Here is a 27,087-nt window from a genome sequence, read left to right as displayed (position 1 = left end):
GTTGGGTGCCTGGATGGGGATAGGAGTACTATCTATGGCTCCCCTTACTAGAGGAAGCCCATGGTAGCAAAGCCATCAACAATGGTGTCAATGTTTCCCAGAGCAACAACCGTCTGCAGCAAGATGTTATTGATGGCCTTGACTGCAGGAACACAGCCCTGACCATGGATTTCCCCACACTGAACTGGTTCCTGACAGAGCAGTAGCTGTCCACCATGGCGAGCTTCCAGAGTGCAATGGCAACATGCTTCTGTAGGGGGGCAGGTGACCTGTCACCTTAGGGCAGGGGTGAGCGACTCGCAGAGCTCCAGGAATGGGGCCTTCTGTATGCAGAAATTCTCAAGCCACTGCTGGTTGTCCCATCACTGCAGGACAATGCAGTCCCACCAATCCAAGCTGGTTTCCTGCCGCCAGAAGCAGCATTCTGCGTCAGGGAATTGTGGGTCATTTGCAGCAGCAGGAGTGCCAGGACCTGGGTAAAGGGGGTCCTTTGGTTCTGGCTGCTTGTCATTGTGCTGGAGGAGCACGTGGATAGTTTGGATGAACCGCGCCATGAGGCTCAGCATGAGACCCATGAGCCTCGCAGCTCTGGCTCCATGATGTCAGTGCTGTGGTGTCCGCAAGGGCAACCAGTGCACACGGTGAGTTTGGTGTCCCGCGAGGGGGGAGGCAGTGGAGGAGCATTGTGAGAGACACAGCTGTAGAGAGGAGCCCCTGTAAGTACATGTCTCAGCCAGCCTCAGCAAGCAACTGCAGGAAGTGTCTGCCCTCCTAGGGCCCTCCCCCAAGTGCTTCCAGGGGCTTTAAACCTGATTCAGACTCCACTCTGTGTGGACACGCTGTTTCGAACTAATTCTGAGCTGTTTTATTGCTCCCCCATAGCGGGGACATGCTATTTTGATTTTGTTATTTCAGGAGTTATTTTGATTTTACTTTTCAAAATTATTTCATAATGTAGACACACCCTAAGTGAGATTGGAAGCTGAAGTACTGACAGTTCTGCAAGAGTAAGAGCTCATGGCACATAAAGGCCTAAGAGTCGAAATGCTACATTAACTCTAGTCACCACTTAAGTGAGGGATAGTTCTTGGGTGAATGTAAGTTTCGCGCAGTGATGAACTTCACCCCCTCTAATGTAAGTGGGGTCTATTAAAGTCAATGGAGCTCCCCTCTCATACTCCAGCAGTGAATTTAGCCATAAAAACTTGTTATACATCAGCTTCAGAACCAAAGCTCCAAACACTGGTGACATGTGGATCCAGATTTGAACTAAGTAACTGACCTCAGAATTTGGAAAAATTTGGCCCTGGATCTGAACTTGTTGGCTTGCACTCACCTCTAATTAGCTGCATGAAAATGGTGTACAAGAACAATCCTCTGAATCCCACAGTGTGTTTCAAAGCATAAAATACACTTCAAGTCCTATTGGCCACTTGCATCTTTATTATGACAAAACAATCCAAGCAACTCACACCTAAAAAGTTTTATTGGGCTCAGCCTATAGTATGTGCAAACATTACAGAAACCCAATGATCACTGACCCTTCCCCACTCCTGCCAACATTTTGGTTTGGATTAAAACAACAACAAAAAAAGCAATGTTAGTTTCTTGGACCACCACAATATGTTTTAAGAAAGTTTTATGCCCATGGGGCTCAGTATTAGATTCCAACAGGTTACTTCATTAAACGAGCATATCAAATTTGAGTGGGAGTTCTCATCAGCTTTCTGTTCCGTTTAATTTTATTTTTATACAGATGAAGAAATTACTGTTACACCCATACCCACTGACAAGCCAACTACATTACTTCACATCTACTTTATAACCACATATAATTACATAACCTCTTGGTTTATTTTCTCCCAGAACTCATGACTCCTCATAGAATCTATTCCGTCTGATCTAAGAGGCAGATTTTGGCCTAAAAGTTGGTTTTCAAGGCAGTTCTACTGTTTGGGGCTTTTTTCCCCTTATATTTAATATTCTCTATTTATTAACCACATTTTGATTCAAGCAGAGCAGCATGTGTCTCTGATCGAGTCTGGGTAAGCTGTATTAGTAAAGGGAAAAGGCAAGCGCAACACAATAATATCTTGCACAAATGGTTTATCTTTAATTCTGCATAGCTGTTTGATTACATCTCTTTCTGAAGGGGCAGGTCTCACTTTTCAGCCCCACATCATAAAATGTTTTCTCAGGACATTCTGTTCTGTCTACTTTGTTTCCTTCTAATTACACGCACCGTCAGTATACTTATTTCCAACTAAAATTCCCCATTATTTCCCCACCCCCAGCCCAGGAGAAAGAGAAACCAGGGCTTCAAAGTGTTTTAACCAACAGGTGCTCTGTAAGAATGTGTATGGGTTACTTTTTTGGTAAGTAATTGGAAGATCCTGTTATTAGCACTCTTACGTCAGAAGCAGCATCTTTCAGCAGACCTTCATATAAATGAGTAAAATGAAAATTAAAGGCCCGATAGTTTTACATTACTGCAGTTTTGTCAGTGTAACGCCGCTGAAATTAATGAAAATCAACCAGTGTAAAATATAGACTCACCCCAAAATGTTTATCCCAAACCTGATTTTTTAGATAACACATGGACCTCAAGGATTGTGACTATTATTAGCAAAGTGTGATAAATAACCAGGTACAAACAGGTGGGTTTTTCCTTCATCATCTAGGGGTGCATAATATGTCCTGGCTAGCTCCTTGACTCCCACTGAAATCAACAGCAATTACACTTGCTTTTCACTTCTTAGGGTCAGCTTCTATGCTGGAAAACACTTTTTAATATACAATATTAATAAATTAATCTTAAAACATTGCTGTCTAGTTCTGGGACCATCCCTCACCTGAGTGATGTGTATTTAAGTGACTAAGGCTGGTGAAGCAAAGTTGAGTTATTGGGCCCCCTTCATTCTTATTTGCTCAGATGACGTGATTGCAAATTGCAGAATGGGTTGGGAAAGACTCTTCTCATAACAAACAGTGGAATCAGATTACTTGTCAAGAGCAATAGAGCCATGTAACTATTTCTCCGCTCTAAACAAACCACTATAAACACAGCGGTTTGTAAGTAGAGTATAGCACTTAGCCAACAGATGACAGAGGTAAGAGCAGGCCGGAGTCTGACCTCTTATGAGACTGTGTGGGAAACTGCATAAAGCAGGAGTTCACAATGACTATGTGGCTCATCCATGTGAACACTGTACAATTTCAATGAGTTCTACCTAGGGGTCTGAGCTGGGTGTGAGCATTTGTCAAATGGATCAAGAAGTGGATTAGATCCTCTTCTTACTTCCCCTAGCACAGCTGAACTAATCTAAATAGAAATTACTTTGTCACCGCTAGGTTGACTTGGTCTGGATTTAAACCCATGACCTAGCAGGGAAACATCCTTCCCCTCCCCACAAACTAATGACTAATTAGGGACGGTCCATAGGGGCGGTCTAGACTGTGCACAGTGCAGATCAGGGTCTGGACACAGTGATGAGGAGGTGTAACAGAGGTTTGCAATGCCACTGCCTATGTTGTAACTGTTCTCTGAAGGCAGCAGATTTTATCCTTCAGGACTGTCAATCCAGAACACCTTTTGCTGATACTACATTCACCTAGAACAGTATTCTGTCAATCACTACGCCTGTATTTATACTGCAATGAAAGAAAAAAAACACGGCATGGATTCTGTAATCTTTGCACTAAAGCCGTGCAAAGGTGTGATACATCCATTCAGAGGAATTTTTGTTAGATTTAGACCACAGAAAACAAGTATACAAAAATTACTTTCCACACTAGGCTGAGGCATATAGTACTGAACTGGGGGATTTCTTATGTCAGAAGAAGACTGCCATACGAATGTGACATAAGCATATAATTGAAATAATTTATTTACCACTAGAGCACCAAAAAAACAGACATACACTATGTTAAGATACAAGGTAATCGGTCATCAAAATACAACACAGCTGTTCTTATGTTTCTTTTTTTAAAAATATGCTGTCCATACAATTGTATTGCTTTAAACACACACAAAAATACTGTCCTAACCCAACCAGCTAAGTGCTTTGTTATTCGGCCCCCCTTCCTCCCCGAATCTGATCCTGTGAGGTACTGAGTATCTCCTGCCCAGTGCTGAGTATCCTTAATTCCCACTGTCTTCAATGCAAGCAGAGGGGGTCACAGCACCTCATAGAGGAGTCCTACAATACGCACCTCTTTATTTCCACTTATACCTCATTCAGAGGCTTTGCTCGGGACTTACGTTATGCCTGTCCCCTCCCCCCCACTCTCTTTCTGTATGGGGGTGACTTTCATCCCACAGGAGCTCTGTCTGCACTTTGTAGGATCAGGCCCAACGTCCTTATTCACTACCAGGAAATATATGTCTAAAAACAAACCAAAAAAAGAAAAGATTTAGGAACTGTCAAATAGAACATTTCAAATACTATCAGTGCATTTCTGAGGAAAAAAAATACAAAACAACTCATCCAATTTGGGGGAAATGACCTATTATAACACAATTATAAGGCATTATACATAGAATTGAAAAAACATACCCCCTCACTCCCAAGCTCTAACTGTTGATTGCGTCCAGCGCATTTTGAGTGCAGTTGCACACGAATGGCATCTCAGATCCTGCTCCTTCAAATCAGAAAGCTTCCAAACCAGACTTTTGCCGTGATTAATTGATAAACATCAAGTTGGGTGTTTTTTTAAGTTGCCAAGTTTTTTAAGTTGCCCTTGACCCCTCCTCTCCATCCACAGAATTTGGATATTGAAGCTCATGAAACAGATTAGGGCTAAATACTGCAAATGCCAGCAGTCACAGTACTTTCTGTCTCAAGAGTGTTTCATTGATTTCCACAGGTCTCTTCAGGAGAATAAATATAGATCCTGCAAAGACTGGACCCATCATTTGTTAACTTCAATTTGGTAAATAATGAAAGAACCACACACTCATACAACACCTCATATACCTCTTCTCCACTGAGACAATTGGCACAGTCAGATTATTCACAGGGCTACATTTTTATCTCAGTCAACGTCTATGTAAATTAAAGGAGCAAAATCCAGACCTGCAGCCTGATGCTCCACGGTGTTACTTCAGTTTTACAGCAGTGTTGCTCTGCTGAAGTGACTGGAGTCACATTATCCTAACTTCAAATTAACCTAGTGAAGATTGTGTTTTGTTTGAAAGCTTCAGGGATAAAATCCTGGCCACGTTTCAGTCAACTCCCAGTGAGTTCAATGGAGCTAGGATCTCACCCTCTGTCTTGTATTTGAGGGAATGTACCAGTTATATCCAATTGTCATATTTCCACGCACAGTCTTCAAGCTTTTCCACTCATAACAATTTATAGTATGAACTCAATCAAACTGTTTCTTTTAATGTTTTCATACATCTTTGTCTAGTTTAGGGATCTGTTGCTATTTAGTGATTTTTAAACAACACATTCAATGTAGAACTTTTTTACTTCCTCTAGAGTACTCTGAAGATTGTTAAGGCCCAAAGCAGTGTCCTAGAAGCCTTATGTTCCTTTTGTTAGAAAAAAGAAAAGAAGGTGTTATCTGAAGAAAAAAAATAAACAAAGTTAGACAAAATTTACAGACACAGGGCTAGATCCACCAAATCTTTCCACCTGCCAAGAATCTCAATAGGCCTCATCTGCTGCTATACAGGTCTGCAGAAGTTTTGCCATTGACCACTTAGGGAGCAGGATCATTCCTACAGACTGACTGCAGGTGAAAAAAATCACTGCTGTGCCAAAGGGCAACAGAAGGCCTGTAAACTAAGTTCCACACAAACCTTGTTTTGAGGGTGTTAGTGATGCATGTGCAGGCCTTCTTCACAATAGTGAATTTCCCTCTGTGTGAAGGTTTGTAGGGCTGAGCCCTAGCCTCATATCAGTTAGGCTATGACAGCTTGTCCTGAAAATATTGTTTCCTTATCCATCTCTTTGATTCTCTTTAGCCAAGAAAATAAACCAAAATTGGGTTTAGTCGCATTGCAATTCACTGCTACAAATGTGGATGAACTAGGATGAGGGGAAAGGGAGAAGGAGAATATTTTAATCTACCCTTTTTGTAAAACAAAACACAAATGGAGTCAGGTAGCTTATGTCATAATGATGAACAATATACAAAGCACATGTATAGCAAATTATTATAAAACATGTATTTGTAGTGCAAGTCAAAATATAGGGACTCTGCTCATACTGGCCAGCTAGAGGGAAACATGACTGAGTGATCAAAAAAAGAGCCCCCAATTCAAATTCAAACTCATGAGAGTTGACAGTATTACAGAATACAAAAATATGGTGGAAAGTTTACACGTTACACATAAAGTACTTAATTTCTTTAATAGTTTACAATAGAGATCTACAGATATGTTTCCAATTAAGCTGGCTTTTACTACCCACCTATTGTAATACTATATTGTATTACTGTAATACCTATTGTAATACTTTTACTACCCACCTATTGTAATATCAAAGGAACAAAACATCCCATAGCATAGCTATATAGCAACATATTAAGGTCTGAAGATTAGACCAATACGTGTTAAATATTTCACTGGTTTACTAAACTGACATTTTAACCATTTACAGTAAAACAACAAAAAAAAAATCTTATAGACTTGTCTTTGAGACGGAAATAGAGCATCCTTTATTAGTAATTTTTTTCAGGATTTAAAAACAAGGGTTTGAGACCTTACAAGAAGCCTCCCTAGGCCACTGGCATGTAAAATAAGGCATTTTTAAGGCAGATTTTCTCAATAATGTAATAACTGACTTCTATTTCAATGGAATAAACTAACCACTATTTTCAGGATCTTTTGACCTTGAGTTCCCCTAAGCATTAAACATATTTCTGGCAGTTTATTTGGTCTCCACTTTTTCCATGTTTCTTTTTTTTCCCCAATGGCGAAGAAATGTTCATTTGATAGTTTTTACATACAAATAAATAATGCACTGTTAATGCTAAAACTAAAAAGAATGGGTAGGATGTCTATCGCATAACAATACAGAGAGATCAAGTAAGGTATGGGACAGATACAGCAACTCCACTTAATGGGATTTTCCTGTTTTTTTCCTTTCACATAGTAACACTAACACATTCTTCCAGTGTTTATTTTTAAAAGGTGTGGTTCTTTTTGTTGTTGTTGTTGATGATGATGATGATTTTGGTTTTTGTTTGCTTCTTGTTTATCTCACTAACTGAGCAGGTGAAATGTAGGATAAAGGCCATCAATGTTTTGATTCAAAGATGCAAGTTTTAAAAAACAAAACAAACTTTCAAACAGTTCAGACGAATACCACTTTCTTCTTCTTTTTAGGTTTTTTTTTAACACTGATGAACCTAAGTTTTCTTTTTTCTTCTTAATCTCTTTTTTCCTTGGTTATTTTTATGCATTTTATTATTGCTGTACAGGGATATCTTTTAGCTGCACTTGCAAGATTTTACAATCATGTTGGAAAGTTGTTCAATTTTGGGTGTTTTGCCAATGTAGTACAGGATGGTGAGGGGTTCTAAATCCTGGGACACGCAGCATGGCGAGGCAGATGCTTCTGGATTTATGGTGTTATACAAACTGAGTACCTAGAAGAAGAAAGAAAAAAATTGGGATGAAAATTGTGCCAAAAAAATCAACGGCTATCTATCTCCATCTCTAGCATCTTTTGCTCTGATAGGATGCGCAAAAGTTTGAGCCAAAGTCCAATGAAGTCAGTGGACAGACTTCCCTTGACTCCTGCATGCTTTGGATCAGGCCTGATCATGCTTTACAATTTTAAGAGTACATGTCATCCCTTTGGCTACATCTAGACGACAAGCCTCTTTTGAAAAGGAGCGTCTAGACTACAACCGCTTCTTTCAAAAAAGCGAGCCGCTTTTTCAAAAGAGAGCACCCAGGTAGTCTGGATGCTCTCTTTCGAAAAAAGGCGTTCTTCCTTGTAAAATGAGGTTTATTGCGGTCGAAAAAACCACCGGGTTCTTTCGATTTAATTTCGAAAGAACGTGATGGCAGTCTAGACGCAGGGGAAGTTTTTTCGAAAAAGCCCTGTAGTCTAGACACACCCACTCTCTTCCCAATACAACTTCATGCTTTCTACCTCACCCACTGTGTACCCATTATCAACAGATGCCAATATACACAGAGATATCCTTTCCTGCTTCAAAAGCCTCCTAAAAACCTGTTCCCTAGCACATGCTATTTCTAGATGGTAGTGTGTGATGCCAGCTGGTAAACCATCTCTGGCACAGACAATTCACTGTACAATACTTTGTGTTTTCAGGGCTGCACAAATTGCAATGGATAACACAATTGGTGCTGATATTCAGCCTTCATTTGCTTTGGGGATCTCTTATGCCCTTCAGTTACTGATCTCTTTATTTAGAGAGTTAGCTTCTTGGCCCAGAGGCCCTGTCCTCTAACTTGGCTGCAAAACCCTAGGCAACATAATGATAAAAGTAAATGATAATGTGTGTGCAAAACTTCTGTTAATGGTAAATAAGCTTAGTCAGAGTTGAATGGAAAGGTTTTGTACCTGCCAAGACTGAGCTGAGTTCACTCTCTACAATGTGTTAAAGCAGTGTTTCTCAAAGTGGGCCACGGGCCCGCTTTGGGAAAGCTGCTAGCAGGCATGTGCTGCTTTGTTTACCTAACGGCTCTGTAACCACGGAGCCTCATGGCTCCCATTGGCCCCAGTTTGTTGTTTCCAGCCAAATGGCCTGGGCCGCCCTGCTTCCCGCAGCTCCCCTTGGCTGGAAATGGTGAACCAGAGCCAATGGGAGCCATGAGGCGCCATGGCTTTGGAGCCTTTAAGTAAACAAGGCAGCGTGGACCCACTAGCAGTTTCCCCAAAGCAGACCCATGGCCCACTTGGAGAAACACCTTTTTAAAGTATCAGTGATATACAGTAATTAATTGCTGAAATCAGATCTTGGCTGGTGAGTTTAGAAAGGAAATTATTTTAAACTATTTTATTTGTATCTACATTGACCTGATTTGTGCACAGATAGGGGGTTGAGGGCACAATGGGCTTATGGATATTATTCTAGGGATCTCCATGAGAGACTACCTTGGAAATTCAGCCCTCAAGATCACCTTTTATTAGCTGCACATTTTGTTAACATGGTAGCCTCAAAAGAGCTATATTCATGCTTTCAGATTTTAGTTGACTGCTTACTAATGTTGGTTTGGCAAATGCATCAAAGGGAGAAGCGATTTGTTTTTCTCCCGTGCAGCTACGTCCATTGTTGCTGCTATGGATTCATTGTGACTCTGATAGCAAAACGCTTGCCTGGAACCAACTATGGCCAAGTTAGTAGCTCTCATGCCATACTAGATTCACATGGAGAATGGTTTTCTCTAATGGAAGTATGTAGGTTACCCACTGATGATACATAGGTATTTCCGAGGATGCCATTAATGTGTTAGTTAAATACTAAAAGATCTTTTCCCAGAGCTTCAGCATAGCATTTGCAGTAGAGACAGAAGTCCTGTTCAGTACAGAAACACTAACTACTTTATTAAGCAACCTCTGACTTGTTGGGGAACTATCCAAACCACATATTTGTGACCATGACAGTTATTCTTCCTTTTTCCTTAAAAAACAAGTGCTGCTCCAAACTTTGCATACTACTACTGTGTATAAGAAGGAATTTATACGTCTCTTTTGCATCTACGCCTGTTGACACCACTGGAATATACTGACGCAGCCAGCCAGCCACATATATGCAATGAACGTATGCTGAACTGTTTCCATTCAAGAAAAACACAGGCCTGGACGATAAGATTTTCTCATACTAGAGAAAGCAAGATTACTCTTCAATGTGCTCAAATCCAATTACTTGCTAATACTAATCTGATATTTTAAAAAAGTCTTAGAGGGGTAGCTGAGTTAGTCTGTATCTTTAAAAACAATGAGTGGTGCTGTGGTACATTAAAGACTAACAAATATATTCTATCATGAGCTTTCATGGGAAAAAAACCACTTCATCTGATATGGGTTTTACCCCCAAAAGCTCATGAGTGAATATATTTGTTAGTTTCTGAAGTGCCACAGGACTACTGATATTTTGAAGGCAGCATGAGGAATGAGAGCCATCATTCTTGGTTTGAATCCAACTGCAGATTCCAGCGCGCAATGCTACAGAGCCAAGTTTAATGTTTCACATTTACTGACTCTCACAAGTAGACCCCAAACTAGGGAATAAATCACATCTACTCAGTTTTCAGGAAACCTGTGAAAGATGGCATATCAAGAGTTGAAACCAAAACCCTCTAGTTATCCAAACAATAAGTAAGGTCCAGGCAGTGACAGCAAAAGCTTCCCTACACGGATACAGTGCTTTTGCAACTTTGTAGGTGAAAGAAAGGGAATCCTTAATGGAAGCTACATTTTCTGAAGTAGCCTTGCAAAACTAGAATGTGTTAACTTCCAGAAACAGCACGACAAGGCTTAGCTTGTCGACTTTGCGAGCGGCGAAGCTAAAGCACTCACTTTGTGATGTTTAGGACATATGTGATGCATCCATATGTCTTGGTGATGGGCTAACTGTTAAAATGAAATTCACTCCCATGCAGAGGGCTAGCACAAGGGCACATATGACCCACTCAATCTCTCAGCTGAGGCCTTATGCCGATCCCCTGTACATGGCTGCATTTTACCACTCGGTCTTGAACTTTGAAAGCTTTTGGTATTTGGTGGCAATGAGAATATCACTCTACCCAAGGTTTTAACACAGTTACAGGAATCACAGTCACAGGATTCCTGTCACATAATAATAAAAGTCACAGGAATCAAAGTTCTCAAAAGGCAAGACTTACTCTGCTGTGCTGAGTATCTGAGCTCCATAAATATGGGCAGGCCCCTGCACAAAAATTAGCATGATACCCTTTAGGTTCATGAATCCATTTCCAGCCAAGATCCCTCTTGAAGTCAATATAAAGTGGACGCAGGCAGCAATTATCCTGCACATTTCTGGAAATAAAAATACAGAGAAATGCATTGGTCAGAAGCACAGTGGGTGTGGGTGGGTGGGGGGTGTAAGTGCTTCCTACATAATGCTTATCAGGAGACCTTAACCCTGACTTTCATATTAATTCACACTGTAAGATTCCATACTGTGCCTAAGCAATGATTTCAACTCCAAGCACTAAGGACCAAGTCCTGAGACCACCAAAGTTAGACCCATAGTTGCCTCACTACTGATGTTAAGATACAATTAGACAAGTAATCCCATGTACAAAGGAAGCACTAATCAGACTTGAGTCTACCCATGATGAATTGGAGGCATATATTTGAGAAATTATAGTTGTCTCCTGTGTAGAAAAAATAGTACCTGAGAGACTTAAGATTTTGTGGCCCTGCAATGAAGAACTATTCAGGGCAACTGACCAATCCCTACGGCATTATGTGACTCAGCTGTAGCTCTTTAAACTGTGAGATACTGGCAGAATCTACACTTATGAAGTTCAAGAAGAAAAAGAGGCAATTACTTGGAAAACAATACAACCTCAGAGTATACACAATACAACGCTTAACCACAATTTTGCTCTGTTCACACATACAATTGTTTGCCAGACTTAAAATTAGGAACATTCCCCACCCCCAGCTATGCTCCGTTGCCAGCGTAAACTTCCTCTGGGGAGATTAGCATCCTTACATGATCTGTTTCCTGCGATTACATATTTGGTGTGGTTGGGGACTAGTACTGGTGGATCTTGATTTCTTGTTTTCTAAAGGTCCTGGGCACTCTCAGTTCTCCTTAACTTCAACAGAAGGTGAGCATGAACCTCCTATTACATGCAGATCCCACATGGACATGTCAGTTTTATTACAGACTAATCTAACCTGTCTGAGAACATGGGGCAGAGTTTTGTGTGAATATCTAGTGAAAAGAAATTTAGCAAATCATATTATGAACAACCCAAGTTACGCTTTTAGGCATGTAGGAGTAAGTATAAGTAAGCTGACTATATACATGTATTTACCTAAAACAATATGCAGCATCTAGAGCACGCTTCTTCCGCCGACTGGGTTGTTGCGACTCAAGTCTGTAGGAGGGTAATAACATTAGCAGAAGATGTGGGGTCTTCCCACTGTATTTTTTCCTACTGGACCTGAAAGCTTTCCCATCACCACTGGAATATATGTAGGAGTCATCAATACCTTCAAAAAATACATTTTGGTGATAAACATTGTGTTGCTTTTTCTTCACAAATTATATAAACCATCTCTTTAAAAAAATCTGTCTTAGAAAACTGGTGGTGAGGACATCATCTGAGTGTATCATGGGGGCAGGGGATCACAACCTGAGATCTCTGCATTAAGGTATATACAGTATATACCCTCATGTCTACATTGTATTGGCCTTCCCCCAATGATAAGCTATCTGAATGGCTTTTTGAAGGCACATAATAGATCTATCAACATTAGTGATGAAAAAGGCCTATTGGCTCACCTATCCATATGGGAAAGTCCACGTGGTCTATGCTAGTTTTAAAAGATCTACATGATGATGATTTTGCCACTTTTTATGGGAGACCAATTCAATAGAATGAGATTCACAGCTTTTAAGGCCAGAAGGAATCATTAGATCATCTTTTGACATTTCACCTTCAGTTTCCTGTGTTTAATTTAATTTTCTTATTCCTATTTTAGCCTATTACACCACCTGAGCAATTCATCTTCCTCCTTCATATTTACATCTTACAAACGCTTATACAGTCTCATCTCCTAGAGTCTTCCATGTCACTAACCAATACATATTATTTTGTTCAGGTGATCTTCCCTCATAAATCGGTCCTTCCAGCCCCTTCATCTGGTATATAATGGCAATGGGGACTTTAGAAGCATTTGAGGTGGTTTTTACAGTAGCCACAGAACCATTACTCTTCCAAAAAATGGTATCTTGTGATCAGCCAGTGTCTGGCATCATGATATTCTTCATGTCATGTGAGTGGCTTCTGTCCTCCAAGCTGAAGACATTACTTATTTATTTGGGGAATGGAAAGCAAAAACACTTGACTACTTCCCTGACTATACTAGAGAAATTTACCATGCTGAGAGAACTGTTTAGTCCCTCTAGAACACATCATAGACGACAGTGCTGCAAATACTCTCTGGATTATACCTGCCTACACCAGCACTAATCAACAGTTGACTCTGCACTATTGTAACCTGTACCATGTTAGTGCCAGTGTGGCAGCAATAAAATCATTCAAACGGAAGCAGTTCAGTCAATACTGTCAACTCATTTATGACCCATAGTGCACTGGTGACCTTTAAAGATCTCCCAGAATCCACTACTTTGGGAGTAGCTGCTCCTTGAACTGTGAGATCAATAATGATTGACAGTGAAATGAAAATGGTATGGAACAGGCTAGTGTGGATGCACTGAACCATTTGTGCATTATTGATTCAGTTGCAGAACAGTCCTATTTTATGGCATTGCCATGGCTTCTCCTGTGTGTCCTCAATCATCCCATTCCCTCCAACAAACAGCCAAACTCTCTAGTTCTTCATCATGCTCCCACATGAACTGTATTTTATATTTTACAGAGACCAAAAAAGGTCCTTATATTTATATCTTGTAATCAGCAAACATCAATGCCCTCTGTACAATCCCAACCCCCATTTTATTGCTTCATTACCTGCAAATCTTGCTTCTAGCTCTTCACTTTTATTTGGGATGATATAATTATTTGAAGGCACGAAGGTGCAGCATGGACAGTGTAAACTTATCTTAAATCCAAAGTTCCTCTCTGCAAAACATGAAGGCGATGGGAATCATTTTTACCTCTGGAGTGACCCTGAAATAATTCAGGTAATGGAGTTAAAGTTTGGGTGGGAATCAAGAGAGAAGAGCACAAGTCATCACCTTTGTGATGGAGCCATTCATGCACAGTTTCAGTGACATCAAAAGACAGCCATTCCCCTTCAGCTCTTGTTTTAACCACCTTGCTATCAATGTAACGCTGTCCTGGTGAAGGGAGTTCTTTGGATTTAACAACCTGCAAGAAACAGAAGACAAGTCAAGACTGTGTAGATTTTGCAGACTTATCAAAATGGACACTATGTAGCTAATTGTAGAGGTGCAGCAGAATAAAGCAGGGTAAATCCTACTTGAACATAGCTTTTTATTTATACTGCTGAGAGTTATCAGAGGGTTAGCTGTATTAGTCTGAAACTGCATAAACAACGAGAAGTCCTGTGGAACCTTACAGACTAACAGATTTATTAGCGCATAAGCTTTCGTGGGAAAAGACCCACTTCGTTGGATGCATATAGTGGCAAGGTGCCACAGGACTTCTTGTTGTTACTGCTGAAAATGCTTTTTTTTTACCCCAAATTTCATTCCATCTTAGTTTGTATTTTATATCAACAGGTTTATCAAAGCCTAGTACTAAGCGCTATAAGATTTTTTTTTTACCAATATGAGGCAGCACACTTTCAGATTCTGCAATGCAATGCAACAAATTCTTTTCCTTATTTCCAAGCAACTGAGCAATTACCTCTTTGCATGCAATCACAGATTTCACATTTTCCTTCCTAGATGTAGACTGACGTATACTATCTGTGGACCCAAATCCCAGTTCCCTGGCATTACTACATTGATGCTTTTGTGATTCTGGAAGCTGGAATGCCATGCCATATTAAGGACATTAACCAAGATCTAATCATAACAGAGATTTGCCCTATTGGCATAGAATCATAGAATCCTAGGGCTGGAAGAGACCTCAGGAAGTCATTGAGTCCAGTCCCCTGCCCAAAACAGGACTAATCCTAACTACGCCAGCTCTCTGAATCCATGTTGTTTTTCACAGTCCAAGTCCATCTCTAAATCAATGACCAATGGTATTCTCAACCCATCATCAGCAATTTGTTGGTTTATAATCAGCAAATGAGGCAGTAAAATTCACCTGAAAAAATCATGGACAACAGATATGAAAGTAAGCCATACGGTTAAAATACGTTTTTTATCATGAAAATACGAGGGAATTAAGTGACACTCTTCAGGTCAGATCCTGTCCCAGATGCAGTATTTCTTCATTATTTCAGTGGAGGTTCTGAATATACCAAAGAATTGTAATTGGATTTCTCTTCCCTTGAAGTGAACTTGGCTCTTGATAAGAACAACGAAATGGTAATTTCGTATTCCAAGGAAGGAGCATTTCTTCCTCCCCCAGATTTCTACTGTGGGACTGGGAGCGAGGGGATATAGAAGATGTGATTGATTCAGTCCTGCAAGCTGCTGAGCCCCTTCCAGAAACAGGTGAACTCCTTCTGTTCCTCAATGGACATAGTTCCTATTTGGCACCTCTCAGAACTGGGGTATCTTTATTTACAACACATTCTTCACTAAGTGTTCACAAAACTCTGGAGCAGGAGAAGAAAGGTAACAAAGAGGTTCCCATTCCTCAACTGTGCCCCAGTGAATCAGTAGAAACAGCAGAATAGGAATAATTTAGTCTGTTAGAAGAGATATGCAGGTTACAATGACCATTATTACATTATTTGATCAGGAGACCTATCTCATTGTTCCATACACAGCAGGAGTGTTTCTCTCTTCATTCTTGGCTGAATCAGCACCCCCCCCCCCCAATACGGTGTTAGGGGATACCTAAAATCAGTCTCCAGACTGCAGGTGATCCAGAAACGCTCCATGACATTTTTCCCCTGGAGAGGTAGGGGCACACTAGTACCAGCGAGCCAGTCAATCACCAGGATAGATAGTTACAATCTACTAATCTACATTCCTCCTGCACTTTCAAATTAGATAAAGTATTTTTCACTTCCTTTCCTCCATGACGACATACAGTTGTTTTGCAGTCTGAGGCAGCTGCCCCGTGGGAGGAGACTCCTTCTACAGAGTGATTTGGAATCCTTACAAGTAAAAGGTGCTCTGTAAATTAATCGAAATAACACCCCACATCCTCTCTCCTGCCTTCTCTGGTGTCCTTTGTTTCTGATCATTCTCTGCTCTTGCAACAACCTCTCCCGTACACTAGCCCCATCTCTATCACATGCCCATTCCTTTTGTGAGGCATATTTTCTATACTGCTCTCCCCTCTGACAATGTCTCTGCCCTGTCTGACTGAAAATACTGTCTGGTGACTTGTATTTGCATGAGTTAGAGACTCTGTGTTTTTGGAGCAGGGACCTTGCCTGTTCAAATGATCTGTAAAGCCCCATGGACACTTCCAGTGCAATAACAAATTAATGGGGGACAGAAGTAAATAAGTAGAGTGAGAAAAGCATAAATTACTCTGGATGGTGCTGAGAAAGGCATTAAGGTAAAATTTCCACTTTGCAAAGCAATCACTTCATATGTCCTTCTTGCACCTCTTCTAATCCCTCTACTTTAAAAGCTACAAAGAGTCTGGTTTTCATTTGGATCCCAGACCTCATTTTTTTGAGCATTACCATGTCTGTGAAGGCGACACACTGAATCACATGCAGGCTTAGGAGATAGAATTTACATGTACAAATCCTCATCACTCAACGTGCTGGTAATACATTTGGTCACCTGCCCACATGGGTAGGAAGCATGTCCAAAAGCAGCTACATACAGGTCCATGCATACATAGTTTTATTGGTGTATGAGTGAAGGCTGCCTTTGAAAATCAGGCCCAAGTTTAACAAAAGGAGAGCCAAAGGTGTGTGAAATAGCTGCAACTATAGAGGCATGAATGATCTTGTGTATATATAAAGTGCTTTTGTATCTAGCTTTCCAGTAGGCTTGCACAATTATGTGACTTTAAAAAGGATTACAGAACAGTAGCACAGTTATGCAAGTATGTGGTCCAAGGATGGAAAGGTCACCCAGGCAAAAGGACTATATCCAGTGAAGTTCTGAACAATTACACACAGTATCACTTTTATTTGGTAGGACTGGTTTGAAGTCAGAGCAATTTCTTGCTTTTTCCCTGCTCTCTTTCTGTTTACAGTACACCTCTGTAAAACAATGCCCGGCAGAAACATCTTTGCTCATTTCTCTGCGATCTCCACCATTGAAGTATGTTTAATGTGTTTATCTTTAGAAGATAGGAATCTCTGTACAAGAATAATCCTAAGACTTATTTTGCTGCTTAGACCATGCCTTCAAGGACTTATTTTCTACGGCACTTCTAAAAGATACAGTACTGCTAAATATTTTGGACCAAGTTTCTTTTTACTAACTCGTGACTTGGAGACACACAAAAAAACCTCATAGGAAACATCTACTCTGCGGAGATATTTTGGGATACTGGAAGAACCTGAAATAGCTATTCCGTGTCTACTGAAGCAGCCCATTATTTTGAAATAGATTTCAAAATAATAGGTGGCTTATTCCAAAGTCCCGGTAACCCTCGTTCCATGAGGGTTAAGGGGAATTTTGGAATAGTGAGTTATTTTGAACTTTGGTGCTGTGTAGACAGTGCTAAATTACGAAATAAGCTATTTCAAAATACACTCGAAATAAGCTATGCAATTTGTGTAGTGAAAATTGCATTGTGCAAATTGCGTAGCTTATTTTGAGCTAAGGGTGCTGTGTAGATGCACCCATAATGATCTGTTTCCTATGCTTTACATCATGTAGTATCAAGACTCCATGAAAGAAACATACAAACACATACTGTAGTTTATTTGGAGAGGCTGATAAAGCAGCATAGACTGAAAGATATATATGACTTTATGGTACATCTGCACAGCAGGGCTAAAGTTGAATTAAGCTATGCGACTTCAGCTACGTCAATTGCATAGCTGAAGTCGAAATAGCTTAATTCGACTTTTGGCACTGTCTACACAGCAGGAAGCTGAAGAACATGGTCCCTTCGACTTCCCTTACTCCTCGTGAAGTGAGGGTTACAGGGGCCTGAGTAAGAAGTCCTCCAGCTCGACATTATTTCAAAATAATGGCTTGTAGTGTAGACGCGCACTATGTTATTTCAAAATAACTAATGTTATTCTGAAATAACAAATGCTGCTATGTAGATGTGCCCGTATTTGCCTGCACAATATTGAACCCAATAATAAATGCATACTGATGAATATTCTCAGGAATAGACACGGGGACCTCAAAGGGGCTACTCACGGGATTAAATCCTCATTGATGCAAGTAAAGGTTCCATCATCTATCCTTTGCAAATGACGCTAGTACATCTTTGCAGAAAACACCCAAAGCATGGTAAACAAATGGGGGCATTCACATTTTTTGCTGCTTAATGCCTACAACGCCCAAAGTATTATATCTTATGTTGAAATTTTTCAGTGGTGGTAGCATTTCCCCCCTCCCTCTTCTTGATTATTCCCCATTCTCTTCCGTCTCACCATACACATGGCTCTTTACTAATTCTGAAAGTGACTCACTATGAAGTTTGAAGAATTATGAAATAACCCTGAAGCTCAGCAAGGAGGGATAGATGTATGTAGGGTCACTGTGTTCAGTGGTGAAGGGGGTTCAGATCTGATCACAAATAGATGTTAAAAGAAACTACAAATGTGTTTCTAGCACAGGCTGCTGTTGCTACTTGTTCCACTTTATTTTTCATGGACATAACCATGCATTTGCTTGAAAAAGACATGATTTTAAAAACTTAAGAGACCAGGACAATTAGCTGAAATCATTAAAATACCTGCTTAGTGTAATACATGGCTGCTCACTCCCAAAAGAGCACTGAATGTTTTAATAAATAACTAGGCAAAACATATCTGCCACCAGAGGCATGGATTGTCTTATACTGTGCTTTGTAAAGCACTGTGTACACTAACCTGGCTTTTTACACGATAATCAACAAGACTAGAGAGTTTCTGAAACTAGCAGAAACACAGTCCTTTGTTTCCCAAGATAGGCTAGCTCCTAAGGGCTTGTAAAGCAGAGCGAATCTGTTTCGCTTTAGAGGAGTTATGCTGATTTCCCCACCATCTGAGGATCTGAATGTCCAAGTTTTTAAAGAGTGAAAATACAGAAATGCTGTTTTAACCTTTCCACTGTTTTTTTTCACATGCAAATGGCAAGATGATTGAATGAGGTCTAAGACAATAACCACCTAAACCAGCATATCCCATTCCCTCTCTTAAAAAGAAAATCCCACAGAAAGACAGATTCAACCTCTCTTTGAATAATTAGAGCTCCAAAAGCAACTTTTTAAAAGTACGTTTAGTAAAGCTGCAAACTCAGCTAAATAAACTGCATATATATAGATAGTCCTGAAATTCAATTGGACTATTCACCTGTACTAGTATTCTTATAGCTACTACAATAAGAAATCAAAGAACAGAAAAACTATAAACAAGTGTTCCAGGAATCTTGTAATTAATTACTAGGTAATTTTGGCTATGAAATCCATCACCTGCTTAAAAAAAACAAACAAACAAAAAAAAACAACTGAAGTTCAGTAATGACCATATACAAATAACAGGCTGATATTGTGTTTTTATGCACATCAATTAGAGCCAAGAAAACAATGGGCACACATCAAAAGCCAAGATTTAACAATAATGAGAGTATTTTATATCTTACATTGGGTATTACAGTCATTAAGTACTAGAAAACATTTTCAACAAATTACCTTTTCCTTAAAATTTTTCAATAACTTTCAAAACACAAAAATCAAATGTCAGCCTTAAAGTAACTATCTTGTCTGTTATGTCACTTCCCTAAATAGGCTTGCAAGTATTCTCAGTTAAAATGGGATTTAGCCATTTTTTTTTAAATGGCCACAAAGGCTATTCATCTCTTGTAAAAACGTGTCAGCAATCTGTTTCCCTTCTCCAATAACTCTGGGCTCTCTGATCTCCTCTTTCCAGATACTTTTGACTCATTTATAACTTCCTTCCTTCGGTCCTCTCCTCTTCGCTTTAGATCTCTTAGACTGTTTTGTATTTCAGCACCTCCGTAGACTCACTAATTCTTCCTTTCCTCATCACTCAACAGCCTTTATTTCCATGAGAACTTAATGGTCCTTTGTCAATAATGCAAATATCCATCTTTCAACTTTTTATCCCTTGTACCAAACAACCCTAACCAATGACAAATTGGTCAAAGGAAGAGCATGAGAGATAAGATAATTATGCACAACATCACGGCTATAAATGGTCATTCAGGATAACCTCTTTTACAGTTCACATGCAAGATGGCAAGAGTTGCTAGATGCAATTTCATCCTGTACAATATAATTGAAAAGATATTCTCAGACAATCATCTTTGACTTCACCCCATCCTTTCCATGGAGTAAGATTGAGAAACCAACTCCCTAGATAGTCTACTTTCTCTTCACTCTCCTGCCAAACTCAGGAACTGGATTTAAAATCTTGCACTCTAACAAGAAACAAATCTGTATGTTTGTTGCAAACCACATAATCTCTGATCGTCTCCTTTTTTGCAATTATTCTGTGTAAAAGTTCATATGGCAAATTAGTTGTGAAAACCTTTTGCAGCACAGTTTACAAGATACCTACCAGCTGAAGATTCTTTTCTTTACCATTGGCACAAGAGATCAACCATTTATTTGCTATAAGTTTTGCTGCTTGAATTTTCAAGGTTTTTGTGCAGCAGGTTTTGCAAATTATTCAGAGTTGCTCTCAGACCAATATAACCCTATGCAATGTTATAGAGCTATAAGGGATTAGGGCCTGGATCCAAAACGTCACTTGAAGTCAATGAGGGTCTTTCCACTGACTTAGTGGGCTTTGGATAGGCTCTGAGGGCAGAATTTGGTCCCCAGAAACTAACACATGAGGTGCAGAGTTATTGCCAAAATACAAAAGTATAAAGTATTTGCCAAAATGTTTTTAAGGTCTATGGCTCTGCTGGGCATGTGCTTGGAACTTGCCAGGTATGTTCTTCAGGCAAGCTTCCAAATACAGAGAACATACTGCTCACAGACCCAAAGTCACTTTGCATCTAGATGCAATGCAGCTGCACTGAGCACAATAACTGTCTACCTGCATCGGGCAGCTAGTTGCTTTGAAGGTCTGGAGGAGGACTGAGGGAGTGGTTAAAGAAGATCACAAAGGAAGCTGACCCGTTCAAGTGGTCATCTTGGACAGGTCTCTAAATGTGATGATACAGCACTGCATCATCATCTTGTAGCGAAGGGACAAGCCAGGCCAAAGGCATCCCCATGCCCTAAGCAAGACCCGAGCCAACCAAATGAAGGTTATGCATGAGTGGTACAATGTGAGGCACTGGGGAGACACTGCGGGTTTTCCTCACCTTCTTTTTATCCAGTTTTAAATTTTTGACTTACTACATCTCCTGAGATCCTGTGTCCCTTTCCATCTCTGTTTGCCTTGTTTTCCATATGATTAACTCCTCTCCCATCCAAATCTTCAATTTGCCCCCTTGAATTTTCCTTTTCCTTCCCCTGCCAGCCACCTTCACACCTTTTCCACTCATTTGTCTGGCCCCTTTACTGGTCACTGCTTCCCTGTGCATACACTGTGGAGTGCCAGCAGAAGTGTGCAATTTAAGGTGCCATGTTTTTGCCGTAGGATCTTCTGTCCCAAGACAGCACAGAGAGCTAAATGACAGAGCATCTCTTCATCAATCCTTTTGATGCTATGAAGAAGAGGGAGGAGTCTTATATTCATGGGGTCACCTCTTCTGCTCTGTTGAGCATAAATGCTGCTCCAGCTACAGGTAGGAAGATTAAAACTCTACCAAATTCTCCCTGCCAGGAACCTGCTCTTCCAACTTAAACTTCTTCAGATTTCCCTTCCTAGGGAGTTCTCATTTCATGGGAGAAGGGTGAACTTGGGGAGATGTGTTCCTGCACACTAGCTAATAAAAGGTGGTACCTTTCTCTCTTCTTTTAGCAGAGAAGGGGTCTCTGTGCTCTGCTAAACTTATCCCTTATTTTTATCTTATGCCTGGGTCCCTTTTTACAGATTATTCTAGCTCCCAATACAGAGCTGTATGGCAGAAGCCATTTTTCCTCAGAGTGGAAGAGGAATCCTGTGTGAATAATAATCAGAGCCAAGTGTCAGTCCTTTTGCCAAGGGACCACCACACTCCTGTCCATGTCCAAAAAGCACTGTAATACTAAGGTGGTCTGAGCCAAGATTTATTAAACTCCCCCACCTCTGTTCCTTAAATCAGCCAAAAGGATGACTTCCAACAGCTCAAAGGTGGGTTTTTTTTTTATTACTCCTGCCCAAAATGGAAGCTCTTCCCTCCACAACACTCCCATCTGCTAGTTTGGGGGTAAGAACCCAGCTCAACCCACAAGGTAATAACTGCTGGATCATAAGATGTATCCAGATATTATACTGTAGTCAGTCACTCTGACACCGTGTTGTTTTAAAAGGCATACTTGCCACAAATTGCAAATAACCTCTGTCAGTCAATGGTCTATATTTCTATGCACAGGATATCGATTTATTCCCACACCCTGTCCCAACAGCCAAAAGGTAGCCACACTTCAGTAGGTAAGGGAAGTTCCCAAAAGCACAATGCTTAGTTACAAATAAGGTTTTTAAAAATGAGACTCTTCCCTATTCAACTGATATGCATTAGGGATGTAATAGTGCACCTGATTAACCGATTATCTGATAAGCAAAAGCTTATAGGTTAATGCTATAGACTACACGCATTTCTCTCTCTCCCTACCACACCGCACAGGCTGCCACCCTAAGCTGCTGCCTCTGTGACAGACAGCTGGTCCACAAGGGGAGCTGATTTTTAAACTAGTTCTTCTTGTAGACCAGCTCCTGCCTGGCACCCCACGTGGAGTGGCAGGGGACTCCTCGGGAGTGAGGCTGAAGCGCACGGGCTTCCAGCCCCACCCCCGGGACTACAGACTAGTCAAGTATCCAATAAGAATTCATGAGGTTACTCGATTATTCAGTTAACCGATATTTAACATCCCTCATATGCATTATTAGCCAGAGGTAATCTATACAGTGTCTGGTGTGTGTTAGATTTCACAAGAGAAGTAGTATTTGGAACAAAGATTATAGTACAAATACAAAATAGTTAAGCAGAAATATATCACACGTACCCAGGGTGTACACGTCACTCTAATCCGCCAAGCATCAGCAAAGCATTTTTTTTCCTTTTGCAGAGAAGAAAGCTGTTATGTCCACATAGTGTACAAAGTCTGTAGTTTCACAGCACGCAGTGTATTTGACATTAGTGAGAGCTACATTTCAGATTGTAAGACTATAATTTCTGGAAAATACCATGTAAATTGTGATAACTATCAAAATAAGCTGTTTTATACGTAGTCTATTGCAAAACCAGAAAAGTGAAGTCAAATGCCTCAGGTGAAGTTTATAATAATTTTCCTGGTTCAGATTCCCAAATCCAGCCTCTCTGACCAGTATTTTCCATGGCATGAAAAAAGCATTACTTAGTAAGCCCAACGAATCAATTGGAATTCTCATTCAAAAGAAAAATGAGCCCATCCTCCCCGTTCTGTTCTCAATTACAGTAGGATTAATGGGGGGTAGAGCTACTGAAGTCAACGTAATTACTTCAAATTTACACCAATGTAAATTTGCCCAAGCTTTTCTTATCTCATTCTAACTGGACTCCCTGACTGAAAACAAGACAAGAAGCTGTCTGAATTGTAAATATTTCGAACATTGGCTGTGCCTTCCATTTAAATCTGACTCATAATGGGGTGATGTAATTGATGGTATCTTCATTCTACACCTTAAAAGGATGCCCTTAACATTTTTGAGGTAACTTCTGTGAAGCACAGACTCTACTGTTCAGCTCCTAAGGCCCTATTCAATGCCACTGAACTTTTGGAGTGGGTCCTGAGACACAAAGGGTAAAATTCTGCTCCCTGTTTCTTCAAATTCTTCATTGTAATTTGATGTCCCCCTTGGGCTCTACCCTGGTGCTGCGTGCTTATTTCAGCTTGACTATTTCTTCCTCTACTGTTTCATGTGGTGCATTCCTCTCTTCCACTAGCCTATCAGGTACCCATATATATAGCAGCCTCAGATAGCAGCCACAGTAAAACCAGCGTTTCAACTGCATGTTTCACAATGCTTTATGATGTGTTACCAAAACATGGCGCCGGTTCCACAGGAAGTCATTTTAACATGTTATTGTTTGACAGTCTGTACCTAATAAAGCTACCTTAAAAACAATACCTCTCGGAACAACTGGAGCGGATAGGAGTCTACCCTGCTGGGCGCTTTTCCCTTGTCCAGCTTTGCTAAGTTGCCTTTTTATTTTTGAAATGGTTAAGCACAAAAGTTGGGTCTTTTCAGAAGAGTGCAGAGGCTTTATTCATAAATACAGAAGCACCTTAATAAAAGAAAGATGTGCTGAAGTCTTTAAAGCAGACAAGAGCACTGATGAACAAAGGCATTCTCATAACATCCGAGCTTTATCTGATCAACTTCTAATAAAGCTTGCATTTGGCATAAATCTGTAAAAACATAGCAAAGGCCACTGGAGATGCTAGGACTTGTTTATTTAATCTTATTCCTCCTCCAAAAGTACTTTATCCTCCTAATATTCTCTAAAAATCTTAGTGTATATTCAAAACTGCATCACATGAAATGCTCTCAAGTTAATGGCTAGCGAGGGAGAGGAAAGATCATTCTCTGGTGTTTGGGGCTGTGCTGTTTTATTTCTTTCCAGCATCCCACTCTCCAGAGTGCTGATGTTCAGCAGCCACCATGAACTAATTAAAGGGAGGGTTCAGGGAGGAAAAGGAACAGAAATTATAGCTCTTCTGACAAATTTAAATCTCTGTGGGGCCAACCACTGGTTACAGGCTTCGAAAGATAGTAGCATCTGTGTAATACGGAAAAAAGTTGTTTCCTACTCTTGAGAGCCTTCCTTTGATAAGGATGAAAGAGTTAGCATCTATACAGAACTTCATATCTGCACAGGGCTTTTCAGGCTTCATCTAACTGATCCTCAGAATGCCACTGTCTGGTAGATAAGTATTATTATGCTTTTTTGACAGAAGGCGAAACAAAAACACTGTACAGGGTCTGATTCAGATCTCAGTTTCGCTACTCAGGCATTGATTTCAAAGTGGAGGTATACCGAGAAGTTATACTCGTGTAAAAGACACCAGAATTGATACAAAGGACACAAAATGACTTGCTCATGGTCATATAGCAAGTCAGTGGCAGAGCCACAATTAGAATAAAGCCCTTGGTACCTACAGTGGCCCCTCCATGTGCAGAAGAGGGAATACCATTGGCAGAATGGAGTCAATCACAACCAGATTCAGGCATATCTGGGGGCAGCTTGTGGAATCATGTAATTGTCTCAGAAATAAGCTTTCATTTTATGTTTTAACCATCATGACTAAAGAACATCTTGATTAGATGCCCCCAATGTAACCAATGCAGTCATAGCTGCCTGAGTCCATAGGGAGACAGAAACAATAGCTCTGAGAAGTGTAAATTCCCCCGTGCATCTCAATGGGGTGTTAACTCTGAGATCTATTATGTGACAGAGGAGAGAAGTGCAGCAGGTCTGGGCCAACCCCTCAAACAGCTATACCCTGGTTACTGGGGTAACCAGAGGCCCCCTTGCTGCCAACTGTTCCTCTCTGGGAATGGAGAAAGGGGACTCATCTGCTGCCCCTTAGGGAAAGAATATTCTTGTTACTGCTCTTGAAGCGAGAATGGGACTCCATGCTATTCCCCTTCTCTCTGGAAAAGAAGATACTGGCATCATCACATCAAACAGGGTGCTGGAGACCTGGAGGGGTTGCATTATGGTGCAACTAGACCCTTGACTGCCTTAAAGGAGTCCTAGAGTTTGTGCCCTAAAAAACACATAATAGAGTCCTGGGCTGTGTCTACACTGGCCACTTATTCCGGAAAATCAGCCGCTTTTCCGGAATAACTTGCCAGCTGTCTACACTGGCTCCTTGAATTTCCGGAAAAGCACTGACGATCTACTGTAAAATCATCAGTGCTTTTCCGGAAAAACTATGCTGCTCCCATTCGGGCAAAAGTCCTTTTCCGGAAAACTGTTCCGGAAAAGGGCCAGTGTAGACAGCACAGTAATGTTTTCTGAAAAAAAACCCCGATCGTGAAAATGACGATCGGGGCTTTTTTGCGGAAAAGCGCATCTAGATTGGCCACGGACACTTTTCCGGAAAAACACCCTACCAATGTAGATGCGCTTTTTCCGGAAATACTTATAACAGAAAACTGTTCCGTTTTAAGCATTTCCGGAAAAGGGTACCAGTGTAGACGTAGCCCTAGAGTTTGTGCCTTAGCAAAAAACAGTGCACTCATTTTCTGATGAGGCCCCAAAGGAAAAGGTGAGTATTGACAACAAAAGAGCTTAGAAGGCAGCATCTTGCTTCCCTATTTTTTTCAGCTAGAAGAGTAAGGTGAGGGGCCCAGGTACCTGGAGAACTAGAGGAGAATGCAAGGAAAGATTATCACTGTGATAGCTGTCACATGCTAGTTTTCTAGTCTCTCTCTTTCCCACCTTTATATTTTTGACTGTAACTGTTCGCAGGACAAAACCAGGACACTAACTCCAAATACTAGGACCCAGTACTGCCATGTACACTCCATTCCCTTCTATATTGCCATGTTAGGATTAAACAACCAACTGGGTTTTTAAGAAGTGAGCCTTTAAGAAGTGAATAAGAGCATCTTACTTTAGTACCCAGGGGACTGGTGGCCACAAAACCACCATCACTCCAATAGGTGAACAGCAGAGACAATGTTGCAAACAAATTCAGTTTAGCACACTGGGGAATCTAAGCCTCTATTACACTGCCAGCCATAGGCTACGTCTACACTTCAGGCTTTTTGCGCAAGAACACTTGTTCTTGCGCAAAAACTTGCGGCGCGTCTACACTGCACACGTGTTCTCGCGCAAGCAAATTTATAGTAAAGCATCAGAAAAGAGGGCTTCTTGTGCAAGTGTTATTCCTCTCTCCACAAGGAATAAGCCCTCTTGTGCAAGAGTTCTTGCACAAGAAGGCAGTGTGGACGAGCAACAGGGGTTTCTTCCGCAAGAAACCACTATGGCTAAAATGGCCATCAGAGCTTTCTTGTGCAAGAGAGCGTCCACACTGCCATGGACGCTCTTGCGCGAAAGCGCATCTCTTGTGCAAAAAGCACATGGCAGTGTGGACGCACTCGTGCG

At 40.8% G+C, this 27,087-nt stretch overlaps 1 protein-coding gene across 1 annotated transcript in view; it reads right to left on the bottom strand.

The window, feature by feature from the left end:
- Positions 1-7,146: 7,146 nt before the first annotated feature.
- Positions 7,147-27,087, bottom strand: part of TGFB2 (transforming growth factor beta 2) — a 74,567-nt gene continuing 54,626 nt past the window's right edge. The window contains exons 3-7 of the mRNA XM_006115568.2: positions 13,888-14,020; positions 13,661-13,771; positions 11,999-12,176; positions 10,832-10,985; positions 7,147-7,599 (exon numbers count right to left, since the gene is read on the bottom strand). Coding sequence (XP_006115630.1) covers positions 7,441-7,599; positions 10,832-10,985; positions 11,999-12,176; positions 13,661-13,771; positions 13,888-14,020 — 735 coding nt within the window. The 3' untranslated portion in view covers positions 7,147-7,440. The remainder of the gene's footprint in view (positions 7,600-10,831; positions 10,986-11,998; positions 12,177-13,660; positions 13,772-13,887; positions 14,021-27,087) is intronic.

The sequence above is a fragment of the Pelodiscus sinensis genome, chromosome 3, assembly GCF_049634645.1.
Source record: "Pelodiscus sinensis isolate JC-2024 chromosome 3, ASM4963464v1, whole genome shotgun sequence".
Classification (NCBI taxonomy): domain Eukaryota; kingdom Metazoa; phylum Chordata; order Testudines; family Trionychidae; genus Pelodiscus; species Pelodiscus sinensis.
This window is presented reverse-complemented; position numbering and strand designations above follow the sequence as displayed.